This window comes from Eretmochelys imbricata, chromosome 2, assembly GCF_965152235.1.
Source record: "Eretmochelys imbricata isolate rEreImb1 chromosome 2, rEreImb1.hap1, whole genome shotgun sequence".
Taxonomy (NCBI): domain Eukaryota; kingdom Metazoa; phylum Chordata; order Testudines; family Cheloniidae; genus Eretmochelys; species Eretmochelys imbricata.
In genome coordinates, this window is record NC_135573.1 from 70910188 (window position 1) to 70927784 (window position 17597).

At 40.6% G+C, this 17597-nt stretch overlaps 1 protein-coding gene across 4 annotated transcripts in view; it reads left to right on the forward strand.

The window, feature by feature from the left end:
* The window catches only part of ST18 (ST18 C2H2C-type zinc finger transcription factor), a 51461-nt gene extending 34473 nt beyond the window's left edge, over nucleotides 1-16988 (forward strand). For all 4 annotated transcript variants that reach the window (XM_077809009.1, XM_077809012.1, XM_077809011.1 and 1 more), the window contains 9 exons: nucleotides 1477-1539; nucleotides 2317-2385; nucleotides 6121-6183; nucleotides 6279-6359; nucleotides 7986-8207; nucleotides 9724-9812; nucleotides 11323-11426; nucleotides 13604-13747; nucleotides 16848-16988. In XM_077809009.1, the coding sequence (XP_077665135.1) occupies nucleotides 1477-1539; nucleotides 2317-2385; nucleotides 6121-6183; nucleotides 6279-6359; nucleotides 7986-8207; nucleotides 9724-9812; nucleotides 11323-11426; nucleotides 13604-13747; nucleotides 16848-16988 (976 nt within the window). The remainder of the gene's footprint in view (nucleotides 1-1476; nucleotides 1540-2316; nucleotides 2386-6120; nucleotides 6184-6278; nucleotides 6360-7985; nucleotides 8208-9723; nucleotides 9813-11322; nucleotides 11427-13603; nucleotides 13748-16847) is intronic.
* The last annotated feature ends 609 nt before the right edge of the window (nucleotides 16989-17597 follow it).

Here is a 17597-nt window from a genome sequence, read left to right on the forward strand (position 1 = left end):
ATTGAATCAATATAAAGGGTTCAGAGAGCAACAATGAATAAGCCCCTCAAAGCCTGATTTTCAGGTATATAAAGGACCCTTTATACCACTCCAACACCATAAAGAGCCTTAAAACATATGTACACATAATTCATCCCTGCTCCTGTCCATTCTGCTTTACACTGTGAGAGCAGTATACAGGGACTTAAGTGTGAATGAGAATCAGGCCTCAATGAGTAACGCCTGGTCTACACCACACGGTTAGGTCAACGTAAGCTACCTTGCGTCAACTGCACTGTGGAAGTGTCTTCACATAAATTTGGCTCCTGCTGACATAGGTGTCTCTCTATGCTGATGTAGTAACCCAAGCTGCATAGAGTCACGGTCGATGTAATTAGGTTGATGCAGTGTCAGTGTAGACACTGTGTTGCTTACGTTGACTGTTACTGGCCTCCAGGAGCCATCCCATAATGCCCCACACAGACAATGCAATAGATACAAGCATTCGTGGTGAGGATGTGCACTGCTGACACAAGCAATTTAATAAAGAAGATGGCTGTATGCCAATGTAAGTGAGGTTGACATCATTTTGTAGCGTAGACATGGCCTAAGTCAGACTTATTTTACTCCTTTGGAGCAATTTTTTAGTGCTTTGCCACTTACAGTCGCTTTACACTAATCTTGTAATTTACTATCCCCTTACTAGGGCCAACAGTAAGGATTGAACTCAAGATGTGACATTGCAGCACAAACCTATACAATTTGAGCTAAGCAAATAAGTCAGCTAGCTGGTAGAAGCCCATGGGATGTTAGTGGAGACGTGGCACAATTTTGCCAGTGTACTACATACACACCATCATTTTTTGTTATTGCTGAATTTAGCCCAGAAGCATCCTAGGGAATTGAACCTGTTCACTCCAGGCTGTAATTGGATGAATGGTCTGTTATGTCTGTCCTGGAAGTCACAATGGCACCTAATTATGTTACTAGAAGTCTTTATATCAAGATCAAATGCCTTTCTAAAAGATATGTTCTAGCTCAGCCAGAAGTTATGGGCATGATGCAGGCATTGCTGGCAAAGGTTCTGTGGCCTATTGTTATGCAGGAAGTCAGACTTAGATGTTCATAATGGTACTTTCTGACCTTAAAATCTATGAATTGTCATAAAAAATAGCTGGCAGTAATGAAACTAGCCAGACTGCACCATGATCTGTGGTAACTGCAAAATCTATGGAAAACATATGGTGGTTTCAGCCCAGAGATACATAACATTGTTTTGATTCACATGGGTTATGAAACTTTACACAACTGTACTGTGTTCTAATTCACATGCCTCAATAGAGAGTGGAACTGTCATGATGATAACAATGATTTTAGATAATGTCAAATGTAGTTGGTGTGAAGCTGGTATGTGGTAGGTTGTTTAGCAGTGAAGGGTGACCTGTATTTACATAATTTGGAAACACTTTTAATTCTAACTGCACTTTCTATACACAGCTGCCCAACTCCAGGATGTGATGGCAGTGGTCATGTAACAGGAAACTATGCATCACACCGCAGGTGAGAAATGACAGAAACTCATAACAGGAAGTAGAGCTGCTTTATGTACAGTCAGCTTCTAATATTTTTATATGCAACACTATTGGGCAAATAATTTTCAGCAAATTAATGTACCCAGCAAACTCAGCCTTTGTTTTTTCTTGTGGTATATCTCACAAGTTTTTTTTAGCTGATTCCAAACAGTTCACTTTTGGACATCTGTTATGCAAGCTGTATGGTTTAGCTGAGATTGGTTAGATAAGTCGTGTGGTACTGTTTGTGCGTCTTTAAGTGGATGAGTGTGCAAACACTACTGGCATGAATACAGATGTAAAAGTAGGTTTTCACAAACTTTAGTACATGTGGCTTTGAAGTTCTCAAATTTGCAAATGCTTTTTGTGGGGTATCCCCTGTTTCCTCTCTGGGTTGGGACAATGGTCCCATGTCCTGCTGTTCCCTTTGCGTGTGGGGAGGAAGCAGTCCTTGCCTTTCCCCAACAATATGGACTACGGCTCTTTATGCTGGCAATACAAAAGAGTGAGAAAGCTCTTTGTACTCTAAGCAGCCCCAGGCATATCTGCTTTGGGATGAGACAGAACCTAGCGCTGAGCAAGTAACCTGCTCCTATCTAAAGACTGACTACCCTGCATTGTCTAGCTCTCGTTTGCCAACAGCAAGTGTTGGGGGGAGGGGGAGAGGGACTATTTCTATTCCTTAATAATAATTAATGCTTTTCTAGAAAAATCAGTTCTGTTTTAGCGTATGGAAGAAAACATGTTTCACATCTCTTTTCCTTAGTGTTTCCGGGTGCCCATTAGCTGACAAGACATTAAAATCCCTTATGGCTGCCAACTCTCAGGAGCTTAAGTAAGTAATGACAACAGGGGGGAAAAAGTGGTTGCTGTTCATCTCATATTGGCATGTTTCCCAAACAAACGCAGCTATTGAATAGAGGAGAGAATTGATCTTTGTAAAATAAAGGCCAGTTCAACCCCTTGTCCCAAACGTGAAAACAAATTGAAACCAAAGCCTTTACGAAAAGTTGGACTCTCATTTCTTTGGTTTGCGTGTTTTTGCACCTCTTCATATCCATACACTAGCCCGAACCTAGAGCAGATACTCCAAACGTTGAAAGAGAGGCTGCTCTGACGGTATTTCTGAACCAGCTGGAGCCAGGAAGAACCAAAATCTTACAAAGAATCTGATCTCACAAAATACCCAGTCTGATTTCTAGATCAAAGAGGTTAAAATAAGTATTCAGACATTTGAAAACCAAAACAAGCCAAGCCTGCAAATCTTCTGTCTTCATCCTCCAGCACTAGATAGATACCCTCAGCTTAATGACACTGAGGCAGCCGTCAAATCATATGAATCAGTGTTGCATATTTCTCACCATGAAATGACAAAAAAGGGTTTTGCAGGCCCCAGTAGATAGGCAGATGTACAGGGCCTTAAGCAGACCTCAGTAATCTGCACAGCTGGCCATGGGAGTCAGAAAAGGGATTGGCAGCCAATCACCTAGTTAATGGACGCTTTTGTCAACAGATGGGAGTGAAGTAAAAGGATGGTTGGTGCTTTTTAGCTACAGCTACACTGCAAGCTAGGGGTGTGATTCCCCTGCTTGTAGTGTAGATGTAGCTCTTGTCAGGTTTGCCAGCCCTCTTTTCTCTTTGCATCAGTAAATGGGGTCCTGCCATAGAACGTAGTGGGGGGTTTGTGGGCCTGTACACCCTGCCGATATTTAGAGTCGTCCTCAGTCCAAATAGAGGAAAGTAAGTTCTGATGATGGTACGTTTACACTGCCTTACTGGCATTTCAAGTACAGGTGGCCAAATCCAGGTTTTAGTTGAGGATTTAGCTACAAAGTTTGTCAGCTTCCCAAAATAAAACAATGACGCTTCCAGTGATGACATTCAGGTGCTGTCCTGCATTGTAAAAAATACGTTGTTTGACTCTAGCCAAGGAAAGCCTGCTCTCTAGGGACAGAGTAAAGGCTGCAGGGAAAGGCCAGCTATGTGGGCAAGAGGTGAAAGCTGTTCTCAGAGCATAGACATTACTGAGGTGCTGACATTTCAGCTTTGGGGTCTGCTGAACTCACCTCCACAACATTTGGTTTTAGTTTGGTTTGTACAAAGCTGTGGAAAGAGTGACAGAACAAAGATTTGTGAAAATGGTGCCAATTTCTAAACCAGTCACTGATTCAGCGCTTTTACTTGCTTTCCATGAACTCAGACCTGAGTTCACACAAACGAAATAAAATGGCTGTTCTGCATGCAAACCCACATAGCCGCATGTGAACAGTGATATTTGTATACACACATAGATACTGTTTAACTAAAGCTTATAAAGTTTCAGTTGCGTAATAAGGAAAGAGAAGCAACAACATGTGACCTGAGTTACCAGCCACATACTGTGAATAACGTGTGAGTCATGGAAGATACAGTCAAAATTCACGAACAGCCCAGAAGCAGAAATAGGTTGCATGAAGTGTTCAGCATCGAATTTCAAATAACCAGCAAAATAGTAAAACTCAAAATTTGTTCCCAGACCATTTGAAAAGAGAAACAGGGTCCAGTAAAATTATTTGCTACACATAGATCATCCAACTTCAGGTTTGACCAAAAACTAATATGGCTCTATCCAATTTTAAATAAAACTCCATTTTAAAAAAGGTCTATTTTTCTACAGGGTTGTCTAAAAAAAAAAAAACAGGAAGAAGGAAGGAGAAAATAAACCCTAAATGCAGATCCTGAAAACACTTCCGCAACTGTGTAGCTATACTCACATCAGTATTTCCTTTTAGTTCACAGGGACTACATGAGTAAAAAACCTCATGGTGTGTCTACATTGCAAATGCTGATTGCAATGTAGATAGATCCTTAGATGAACAAGTATTTATAGAATCAAGCCCCCAGTGACCATCCTCCTAGTTTTATTTCACATAGTTATACAGATATATATGGCATCAAAAAGAACAGATGCATATATTTTAACAATAATGTTTACATTTAATTCACAAGAATCAAGTTAAACTTTTGCCTTCTATTTGACTCACTAAGCCAGCAAGATACCTTTTCTGATTTTCAGCAAATCTACAGTTTGCGATGAAGGACAGATTTTAAAAGTGGTCACTTTAGTCAGATTGAAGACATTTAAAATTAGAGGCTTATTGATACATAGAGTACTGCAGAAAAGGACTAGTACAGAATACCTTACCTGGTGCCTGAGATGATAAAGGTTCACAAATTTTAAGGCCGGAAGGAACCATTATGATCATGTAGCTTGACTTCCCACATAACACAGCCACGGACTTTCACTGAGTAATTTCTGCATCAAGCCTATAATTTCTGTTTGAGCTGTAGCATACCTTTTAGAAAAACTGGCAGTCTTATTTTATAAAGTTCAAGCGCTGGAAAATCCACTACGTCCCTCGGTCAGTTGTTCCTGTGGTTAATTACCAATATAAGTTAAAAAGGAGTACTTGTGGCACCTTACAGACTAACAAATTTATTTGAGCATAAGCTTTTGTGAGCTACAGCTCACTGCAGCTCATGAAAGCTTATGCTCAAATAAATTGGTTAGTCTCTAAGGTGCCACAAGTACTTCTTTTCTTTTTGCGGATACAGACTAACACGGCTGCTACTCTGAAACCTATCAATATAAGTTAGTTCTTTATCATTTTTTTAAACCCACTTGATCCCCCAACTATTGTGGTTTAAATATTGATGCAGTAAAAAAATAGAATAATACACTTCTGAAAGGTGCAACTGTATCTTTAAAAGAGAATTTACAACTGTATATTTAGGTGTTTAATACAGTAGCGCAGTATGCCTGTACTTAGATCACCCAACCACAATGCTTCCACCACAGGTAAGACGTTGAGATGTGTACAGGGTTATTGAACAATGTGAATTTCCATAGTGGATCAGTACAAGGTTACTTGGCACAGAATTTCTGTAATTCTGATACTCTGGAAAAAAAACATAGGCTTCTGTTTGCTGCACACAAAAAAGCCCGTGAACTCTAAAATGGAATCAAGACCCACTTGCCAAATAAAATACCCAGTCATATCCTATGTAAAATAGATGTGGTCTCCTTTCGTTGTACAGAGCTAAAAAACAGAAACTCCTGAGTTCTTCTCCTGGCTATGATGTTGATTTTCTCTGTGACCTTTAGTGACATAACTTCTCAGCCTCAAATTTCCCCTTCTATAAAATGGAGATTATATTGAAAATGTGCTGGTCATTGTAAGGCTGACATCAAATAACTACATAACAGTTATTTCACAGAGAAGTCAACAAATAAAAGGCTACATGTTTGTTTTTCCGCAGTTGCTCCTTCCTAAGAAAATAAATACTTTGCTATGAAAACATTACCCTCTACCTAGCAAATCTGCAGTGCTACGGTGTACAATATATTTCAAGTTTCCTATTAAAAAAATATATAGACGGAAACATGAAAGCTGTTTGCCTACTAGAAAAAAATATCAGCAAGAGCTAGTTGTGTTTGTTCAGCAAAAGCTCAACTGCTGTTTCTTCCGCTGAAGACAAATTTGTCTGTTCCTTTTTAAAGTCATCTCTTTTGCTCTGTACATTCTATTAGGTGTCCTACACCTGGTTGTGATGGCTCTGGTCATGTGACTGGAAATTATGCTTCACACAGAAGGTAAGAATCATTCCGTTGTTTGGGAGTGAAGCCGTGGGAAATTATGTAAAGCGTCAGCAGAACAAAATTGTTTTTCTCTTGTGTACTTCTTTTAGCTTGTCTGGTTGCCCTCGTGCCAGGAAAGGTGGCGTCAAAGTTACTCCTACCAAGGAAGAAAAAGAAGACCCTGAACTTAAGTAAGTGCAGCAGCAGGAGTTTATCAGCCAAAAGGGAGAACAAGATTGTGCTTGGTACATCCAAGAAATGTGCAAGTTATTCTTAGACGTATGCGGGTGTATCCTACTGTTAAAGCTAAGATAAAGGATATTTCCACAGCTAGTGAAACTGGTGGAACATTTCATTCTGGTCCTATCTGACACAAAGTGTGGCAAAATTTAGGAAAATTCAGTCTAAAATTCAAAATTTTAGATTATGGCAAAATCTTGCTATGTTTGCTTCAATAAACTGTAGCAGTGGTGAAACTGAACCCTAGATCCAATTAACAAATTCTTGGAAACATTCACCAAAATCTCATGTATCACACCTGGAAACACAAAGGGTGAAATCCATCGCTGTGCAAAGAACTACCACAAGTTACATGTTAAGTCCCTGAAAATATGGATTACTGGGGTAGAAGTGGTACATAGGCCTTATGCTATCCCTTTTCTGTACAGGGGTAAAATTTCAACCAAGGCAAAAAACTGATAATGACTTATGAGGAGAGACTTATGACTTATGAGGAGAGGCTGAGGAAACTGGGATTATTTAGTTAGCGGAAGAGAAGAATGAGGGGGGATTTGATAGCTGCTTTCAACTACCTGAAAGGGGGTTCCAAAGAGGATGGATCTAGACTGTTCTCAGTGGTAGCAGATGACAGAACAAGGAGTAATGGTCTCAAGTTGCAGTGGGGGAGGTTTAGGTTGGATATTAGGAAAACTTTTTCACAAAGGGGGTGGTGAAGCCCTGGAATGGGTTATCTAGGGAGGTGGTGGAATCGCCTTCCTTAGAGGCTTTTAAGGTCAGGCTTGACAAAGCCCTGTCTGGGATGATTTCGTTGGGGATTGGTCCGGCTCTGAGCAGGGGGTTGGACTTAGATGATCTCCTGAGGTCCCTTCCAACCCTGATATTCTATGATTCTATAACTCTACTCAAGTCCACTTTATTCCTAACTTGAGAATGTGTTCTGTGAAAATAAATAAATGAACGAGCAGCTGCCAAGGTATGTAGGACCAGTTCATTTACAACAAAGGACTTACTTATTTCCTGCGCTGGTCTTAGTATTTAGTATTTCAGTTAGTGATTGTCTTTCGGATGTCTGGTATGTCATATGAAAGGCCCTAGGCATGTTCTCATTAATACTGACAGAGCTCTGCAAAACTACCAGGGTTCACTTTGCCAAGTATTTGGAATATGTTTGGAAAATAACAGGTTTCCACGTGCAGAAAACCACCTTTTGTTTTTAGCCAAAAATTTGAATAGAGAACAAAAAATGTTGCCTTTTCACAAACCCGTTAAAATGTGATTTTTTTCTCCCCTCTGATGATAATTATTTTTCTCTTTGACATAGTTTTGTATGATGTCAGTGCCGAAGTGGTTAAGGCATACAGCTGTATTAGAAATGCCTAATCCTGAGATTTGCCAAACACCCATCATTCCCACTGACATCAGTGGGACCTTCAGGTGCTCCTTGGGATCAAGCCCTAGTACAGTAGCACAGACAGCATAGTAGCCACTTAGACTCTTTTTCTTAGATGGCTGTTGTTAGACTATTGTCTTCTGTTCTCTTGAGTAAATATAAGGATTCTTTTGCTGTGTTTCTGTAGATGTCCAGTGATAGGCTGTGATGGCCAAGGTCACATATCAGGTAAATACACTTCTCATCGCACTGCTTCTGGTTGTCCTTTGGCTGCCAAGAGACAGAAGGAGAGTCCTCTCCATGGGTCTTCATTATCCTGGAAACTGAACAAACAAGAGCTGCCACACTGTCCTTTGCCAGGCTGCAACGGGCTGGGTCATGTTAATAATGTTTTTGTCACCCACAGAAGGTATAATTTTGTGTTTTCTCTCTTGTTTGTTGTTTTTTCTTGACAATCCACTGTAGTGTTGCTTTTAAAAAAATAGAGCTGTAATCTAATTAAATTATGTTGAATTCTTATAAAGAGTTTATATAGCAGTTGAGGTGATAGGAAGCTGAATAACTTGAGAGTTTGCATGAGGTTACAACTATTTTTAACATTGGCCACAAGACAATGACTTTCACAGATCTTTCTAGATTTCCTGAGACTGATTACAGGCTTTTGGTACAAGAAGAAGGTAGCTAGACTTATATGAAATTACTAGTATTGATTGTGTATCTTTGGCAGGTAATCCAAAATGTTATTGAAATTTCACCACAAGGTTTTGCAGAAGCAACAATTGCATTAATTTTGTTATTACACAAATTGCTAAATTCTTGCTAGCCATCCCCATGCAGGAGAACGTTTACATGAGACCTGTGCTTTCTAGATGCAGCCCTGAAGACATTAGAAGGAGAAAAAAATCTTAAGAACTTCACTAGTTAACATGATTTGTAAGATGATGCATTTTCCCAGTGTAGAGAAGACCAAACAAGTTTCTGGTGGTCTGCTAGCATTGGGACATCCTTCTGGCCAGTAGTCTGCTCAAGATAAAGAAATAGTAGACTATACTTCAAATCTTAGAAGCCCTCACTGCTCCGTGTGTGGAAACACCACTTTCATTAGAACCCTTATTTTTCACAAGCTAAGCAAAAACAATACTTTGTCCCACTAGTGCAGAATTTCCCTTCACTCCCAGCTTGACTACATCAGAATATGAATCCCTCTGCCATTTCTTGAGCATAGGGGTATTTCTTGTTGTTTACTTCTAAAGACCGTGCAGTCAACCTTAGCCCTTGAGTGCTCTCTACAAATGGCTTCAGATAATTACCAATTGTAAGATTTGAAATAGCAGATAACTCTGACAGTCATCAAAAAGCAAAGTGACTATATATAATAGAATCTCTTAAAAAACCTATAGTATGAATCCAGAGGTATCATCATATTGATCATTATTATGCATCATCAAAATGATACAATAGTTAGGCACAGTGAAAATCTGTACATCAGATTATTTTTTTTTAATTGGTATACTCAGCATTTAAAGGCATGCTACTGCCCCCTTTTTTCTGAAGTGTAATTCCTCAATAAACACAGTGGAAAGTTTTGCTTAAAAATTGATGGGCCAATATGACCTCAAGATTTCTGTAAATATCACATTCACATAACCTTAGAATACTTCCCGCTGCTATTTTCATTTGTTTGAAATGACTGTAAAAATAGTTTGCTTCGAGGCTGAGACTTCGGTGCCAATTTTCAAGTCAGAATTTTTTTTTTTTACAGCTAAAATAGCTTTGTGAATTATTTTATTCCCTGTAACAAGGTTATAATGGAGCTGCTGACATGACCTTAGGAATAGAGGTCTGAGCATGAGCACTGTAATATTACTATGAAAGGATTGCTTCCATTTTCACATGGGTCACAGCATTTTTTCTATCTTTTCTAGCTTGTCAGGGTGTCCTCTGAATGCACAAGCCATAAAAAAGGGCAAAATCTCAGAAGAACTAATGACTATCAAGCTTAAAGCAAGTGGGGGTAAGGAGACATGCAAATGATGATTACATTTATACAGCTGCTAGGGACCCGATTCTCATTTACATGTTGCCTCTTTACACCATGTAAAGGGGACTGAAAATGGGTATAAATGTATTTAAGTTCTCATTCTTTAAAAACAATAACAAAATTTCTTCACGGAAGATACACATCATTCACACATCATTTACATCCATGGACCATAACATGTGAGGTACACAACTAAGTCTGATTCAGGTTTGGGGTTTGTTTTTTTCTGTGTTATTCATAAACTAGCAGGAGTTACCTCAGTTAAATAAAGATTTTCAAACAAACCCACAGAGGGATACATGTTAAAAGCAGAGTTTAGCTACCTCGTTTCCATTAATTTCATATTATATTGCTCAGTCTCCATGCAATACTTTGACAATTCTCCCCACATTAAATAGAAGGGAACATCTGTCAAATAGTTATAGGGAACTTGATTCTGTTTCCAGTGGGTAGGGCCCAGTGACAGGATTCAGGAGACTTTGGTGGTATTCTTTACCCTGCTGCATAATCTTCTCTCTTGCCCCACCCTTTGTCCATATTGTCTATTTAGACTGTAAGGTCTTCAGGACAGGATCTGTCTCTTACTGCATGCTTGTAATATGCCCAGCACAATGGGGTGCTGAGCTTAGGGGCCTGTAGATGCTACAGCAATAAAAATAATTAATCTGCAAGCAGAATTAGACCCAGAGTGAGGGGAAAACGTTCATCACGGGGTTCAGGGGGCTGCTCAGTACATCTAGGATCAGGCTTGTGTTGAGCCTTTGGTGAGTTGTTCATTTTCAGCTGGTAGGTGTAAATAGAGAGTGCTGCTTTTTCTCCATGTTGCTTTTTGCCTCTTTTGGCCTCTCTACAATTTCCCTCTCACAGTATTTTAAACCACACTATGTATCACAGCAAACTAAAGCCCGGATCCTTCTGTATCGGTCAGCCCATATAGAGCTCCTTGCAGTACCAGGGCCGATCTTCAGCTGGTGTCAATTGTCATAGCTCTATTGAAGACAATGGAGTTATGAGGATCGGACCCCCTGGAGGGGGAGGGGGAGAGGAACTGCTCTTATTTTTCTGCTACATCTAAAATTCTCCACCAAAACCACAACATACCCTGTATTATTGTTTTTAAAGATTGTGTTTTGGATTTTCCTCTCTCAATGCCCACAGATCTCCTTTCCCTCTCACATCTCTCTCCCTGCTTTGGTTGATTGTTTTACTGAACAGTGAGGGGACCTACTCTGACAGGGAAATACACTGGCTCAATGAAACTCAAATTACCCTTTGACCCTTGATCTCTCTTCCTGCTTTCAAGGACGCTTCAACACAGGATGCAGTTTTGACAAACAGTAAAAACCCATTTAAAGATCCCCAGTTTAATCTGAAAGCCTGTTTTTTTATGCTACACAGTTCAGTGCACAGGTACCCACAGAATATTACTTCTTTTCACATGTTCACATTTAAACCTGTCTTTGGTCCATTCACCTTTTTGCAGGTATTGAGAGTGATGAGGAAATCAGACACTTGGATGAGGAAATAAAAGAATTGAATGAATCCAATCTTAAAATTGAAGCTGACATGATGAAACTTCAAACCCAGGTATAACAACAAAGCAACAATTCAACCAGTTCTAATGTACATATATAATGTTATTTTTAAGCTTATGTATCCTTTTTCTCATCTACATACATGCCATTGCATTATGGCTTAAACAAATTTTGACAAGCTTTTTCCATTTAACAGTGAACAGGTGTGTATTAGTATAAAAGACTTGCAGGGTGAATAAAAGGAACGAAGCATTTTGGGAACTAATCTTAGCAAACAAGGAAATCATATTTACGGTATAAAATGTGCACTTTCTTCTGTTAACCACACGCCTGCATATGATATCCTGTGGGCATTTTAAGAACCAACATAGAGAGGCTTCATAATAATATAATGAAGCCATTAGGTCACAAGACTGTGACTTCTTATTAACACACTCTAACTACTACTGAAAGTAATCCTTATTATTATTTACAGTTTTCCCTAGTTCTGTTCACAATGTTCAGCTAATGAATATTTTTATTTAAATAGTCTGAATTTTGCCTCTGTACAGTAGCTAGTAGACAACAGCTGCATTTGCTAGCTTGTGCAGTACATTAGGTAGAGTAGGAACTATTGCAAAGGCACAGTTCTCTTGATCTTTTTCATTTTTTTATTTCTGTATAGGAGTGAGTTTATGGTGAAGGTGCTGGTTGCAGGTCCACAGTTCAGGTTGAGCTGAGTATGTAAATACACAGGGTGACGTATATACTCACTCCTATTTCACCTGCTGAACTAGGTGAAAGTGAGAACAGAAATTTGCCTCAGAATGTTAGGAGCATTAAGATTCTATGTTGAACTTCCTGAAGAGTAACAGATCTAAAAAATAAGATTGAATCCAACTTCATCCCAAACAAGTTCAATATAGTTTATAGTGGCCTCAAATGACGATTGTGTGGTATTTAGTACTGGTGAATCACCTGCATTATAGCCTGAACTAGAGACTTGCTGAATCCGCACATCCCCTGCTTGTCTTTGCCCTGTCACTTCTTAAATTGGCCTGGCCAACAATTGTGATTGTATCAAGAAGCTCAAGAGCAGGGATCGTGGTGATTTGTGTTGCTGCTTTCTTTATTTATGCCGCCACAACTCAAGGAGTTAATCTGGTCACTATCAGACGGAGATTCCAGCAGCAAAAATGAATACAGTGTGCAGAGTTCATGAAACCCTCTTATGAAATCTGTGTGCAGTTAGATACAAATGGGCCTGATTCTTCATGGCTCTATTCCTTAGGCGGTCATTTGCAGTTGTGGTAATGGTACCAATTCAGAATTCTGCAGTCTCACCGATGGTAGCACTTTCACCCACTTTGCACAGATATAAATTACTAAACAAGAGGTTAGGCTGTGGAGAGTCAGGACCCAGCATCTCTAGCTTCAGTTTTTCAGCACAGGTTTTTGCATGTGAACTTTCACGATGTGTACATGCCAAGCTCTCTCATTCTTGTTAGTTATTCTCCAGAAAAGGATGCCATTTTGCTAACCTCAGGTGCTTTTCAGTGTTGGTTCTTAAAAAATTATATTTTCTTCTGTCTGTCCAGAGACCGACTGCACAATCATATTTTTTTCCATACACAACTTCTCAATTTCCTCCCCGGTATGTTTCATTTCTTATTGTCTCCACTCTCTGCCCTATTTCCAATCCCAATCAGTTCAGAACTCTAACCTCCTCCAAGGGGGAGGGCAGGAAAGTAGCCCAAGAGCTAATACCAGTGTTGCTGCTATTATAGTCAATCAGCAGGGATGCTGTGAGAACAGAAGAGCAATGTAAACATCAGCTTTCTTCTTCCTTCCCGCAGCCCTGAGGCCACACTCCCCATTCCCAACTACACACTGACCCTTCCACCTCCCCAGCAGCTTGAGGCCTGGGGTCTCTAATCCATTTCTGAACTCATCTTCCCCACACAATACACTCCTCACTCAGCAGGGCCACTGTCTACAGCTTCATTTAAATAAGTTTTCCTTGTGAAACAGCAGCAGAGTTCACTGGTTCAGAATTAATGTGACTTATCCCCTATTATGAGTATCTCGTGGCTGTGTTATGCGCAACTCTTCTAAAAACGTAACTGAGGTTCAGATCTCAATTGGCAGCTTTCACAGTCTTGTGCTCCCTCTTCCAAGAGAAACCTTTCATTTTGGGTTCCAACTCCAGTCATGACGCTGCCAAGGGTCTTGTTGTGTGTGTGATTTTAGATCACATCTATGGAGAGCAATCTGAAAACAATAGAAGAAGAGAACAAACTTATAGAGCAAAACAACGAGAGCCTGCTGAAGGAATTAGCTGGCCTAAGCCAAGCCCTCATCACCAGCCTTGCCGACATTCAGCTTCCACACATGGTAAGTCTGCAGCTAAAACCATTGCTGCTTCTTTGAGAGCATTTGTCTCCACGTTTGGCTGGCCAGAGTGGTCTACTTAGTGCATCACTGATGTGGGATCCATTCCCTCTCACATGGGACTCCCTTCCAGGGTTGAATCAATTTCCCCACACTTCATTACTCTCCTCTACATGAGCATGATGCAGTAAATGCATAAAGTTTGGAATATTACTAGCTCCATTGTTTTAAATATTGAGATAGGGTTAGCATACATCCATATTTTCCCAGACATGTCCAGCTTTTTGGTTCTTAAATTGCCATCTGGGAGGAATTTTTAAATATCTAAAAACATCCAGGATTTTGCCATGATTATTTTTCTCCAAAGAAGGGTTGAGCATTGAAGAAAGAGAAAAGGAGGACTTGTGGCACCTTAGAGACTAACTAAGGTGCCACAAGTCCTCCTTTTCTTTTTGCGGATACAGACTAACATGGCTGCTACTCTGAAACCTGTCAAGAAAGAGAGTGAATGTTGATCATTCGAGAAAGAAAGTGAATATTGATCACTCAAGAGAGTGCCCGCTTTTTCCCCCTAGCTCTCAGCGCTTGCGCCACAAAACAGTTGTTTCACGCAGCTGGGAGGGAGGGGGGAGAAGGGGGAACGCAGCGCGCTCAGGGGAGAAGTTGGGGCCGGGACGGGGATTTGGGGAAGGGGTCCAGTGGGTCAGAGAGGGGGCAGAGTTGGGGTGGGGAGTTTGGGGATGGGGTTGGAATGGGGGTGGGGTAGGGGTGGGGAAGGGGTGGAATTGGGACAGGGCTGGGGAGGCATGAGCAAATATGCCCCCCCCCCGAAGTGTCCTCTTTTTTGAATGTTCAAATATGGTAACCCTAATTGAGAGGTAGTGGAGCCCAAACTCTGCCCTGGTGTAAGAGGACGCAAAGCAAATATTTGATGCAAGGCAAGTATTTTGTGCTAATCCCAACCTGAAGGAATGTCCCTGTCCCATCCAGGGTTAAGCTAAGTCCTCAAGTGTGGGAAAGTGTCCTGGACTTCGAGGCACTCCAGTAACATGAGGCAATCTTCATCCCTACAAGAATAAATCTTTGCATCACTTTCCTAAGGCCCCTCTATACAAGATTCAGGGTGGCTGGTGTGTATTCTCATTCAAAACAGAACCATGCCAAAGGCCAAGTGGGAGGAGCCATATTCACATACTGCCCATGCTTTACCCTCCAGGAGTAGAATCCCATCCCGTGTAAAACATTAGTTTATTTAAAATCAAACTACACTGCATGTCTCTGGGATTTGTAATGGGATATGGGTACCCTTAAGGATGGAACCTTGCATTTCTGGGTAGCTCAGGCTGGAAGTAACTGTAGTTGATATTCTGATGTCCTTCCAGTATCTTATGTGCAATGAGTTTGATTGTCACATTCTGAATTTTCCCTAATGTAGGGGAGAATCCTTTGGTGGCTCTGTGCTCTGGACCCCAGACATAAAGAGTGTTCCTTGAGATCCCTTTTCACTGCATTTAAGGAATCCCAGACTCATAGGAGGATCCCTAGGGGGCTTCCCTCGTTTACATCAACCTATAGGTTGCTCTAAGCTATGCCAGATGCTGGTTCAGTCTTGGTCAGGTTGAGGATCAGGGAAGCAGAAAGCCACCTTTCCCATCCCCCCCACCACATCCATCACCAAGTGCAGCGCAGCCAGATCCAAGAATCTGGTTGTGGGTTTTGATCTACACTAGAAATTTTTGTATCCATTTTTTCACTATGACAAAAGCAGTGGTATAACTCCTATTCTAGACAGGGCTCAGACATCTTCACTCCTCATGACATGGAACCAGCCAACAGCATGGACAGCACTATACCATGATAATCTTCTCTCAGTAGATTTTCACAATGCAGTGTTGTATATGTCTGAATTCAAACTAAATTAGCTCTTAGCACCAATACAACTGCACCAGTGCCAGAAAAGAATGACAACATAGTCTAGGATAGACTAGGCCTTCTTCTTGGTCCTGTGAAGCAATGAGTGTCTCCTGTGAGGTGATGAGCCCTCTCAGCTCCTGCTACAGTTAAGATGAGGGTCTAGAGTCTTATTCAGTTGGATCTCTGATAGCACTCATCAAGTCCTATATTAATTTTACTGTACAGTCATAATGTTGCAAACATGTGAGGAGTTTATTGATTCTGCTCTGTAATTTGGCTGGGAATTGGCCAACTCCCTTCACTGAAGATAATAAAAGTTTGGTTTGAGGGCCTGATTCAAGAAGTGCTTAACACTCCTACTGAAGTCAGTGGAACCCACTCACTTGGTTCAAGTCAGGCACCTGGTTAAGTACTTGCTGAACCAGGGCATTAAGGATTTGTCTCAGTATGTGTGTGCATTCTCTTTCTACCTGTCTTTCTTCGCGCTCTGCACACCCAGACACTCCCCGTTTTGTTCTTAAAACCCAGATTATACATTTTGCTCATAAGGTTTTACCCCATTCCATCCCCACCCACCATGGTACTTTGTTCTGTAACTGCCTCTGGAGCTAAGAACAAGGTATGCCCATTAAGATCCAAATCCTCCTTACCTTATTAACACACAATCCCACTGTACTCCAAGTCAGTACATAGAATCAGAGACTATCAGGGTTGGAAGGGACCTCAGGAGGTCATCTAGTCCAACCCCCCTGTTCAAAGCAGGACCAATCCCCAATTTGTGCCCCAGATCCCAAATGGACCCCTCAAGGATTGAACTCACAACCCTGGGTTTAGCAGGCCAATGCTCAAACCACTGAGCTATCCCTCCCCTCCGTTACATGCTTGAGTAAGGCACACAGAATGTGGCCAGAATTAAAGAGCAGGACAAATGCCTCACACTCTCTTCTTACAGGGTGAGCATGTGGTTCCCACAACACATTAAACTCCCTTCACCTTCAACAAGCCCATCAGTAATTTGGATGTGTGCCATGCATCTGACCTCAGCTCTCCCCAGTCGCTTTCAGACAGGACCAAAAAATTGTCACTTTGCATGTTGTCTGTTAACATTCTTTTTTTTTTTTTTTTTTTGGGGGGGGAGGCCTTAATTTTGGCTCCTGAAATTGGCATAATATGTTTTGTTTTCATTTAGGGGCCAATCAGTGAGCAGAACTTTGAAGCATATGTAAATACACTCACAGACATGTACAGCAATCTGGAACGGGACTATTCCCCGGAATGCAAAGCTCTGCTGGAAAGTATCAAACAGGCAGTGAAGGGCATCCATGTGTAGGATGTGAAGGCTGATGGGCAACAGAAATTACTTAACAGCAGTAAACTCCAGATGGATCTGTTAGGAGTTCATGTACTGCTAAGGCGTGTAGGTTGCCGTGCTGCATTTACAATTGCAACATTGCACTAATTTTCCCAGCTGACATAAAAAGGAAGGAAAACACAACAGACTATTTGTATTAACAGCAATGCACTCAATTAATATATTGTATTTATTTCAGTACAATTCCTTTTTTTCCTTCTTTTGCACTCAGTTTTTGTAAAGTGAATGTAAAAAGTGTGTGCAACTATTTTTTATATTTTTATTTATTTCTAATCAAAGAGTTGTGTTTTTTTATCTTTTTGCGGCCTGCCATATTTTTACAAATGTGTTTATTAATTTATTTTCCAATGGGATTTTAAATAGACTGAAAGTTATACTGTAAATTAAATACCTTGCTGGGTTTGTACAGGAAGAAAAAAAAATACTATGAAAGTAACAAATGACTGAACTGTTGTTCTAGTTTTATTTTCATCACATCCTGCTTTTTTATAACGGCTTTGTATCAGAAGTGGGTTTGCAGTAACATAAGATGTGAAGAAGCAAGGAATGAAAAGATAAATGGCTCCC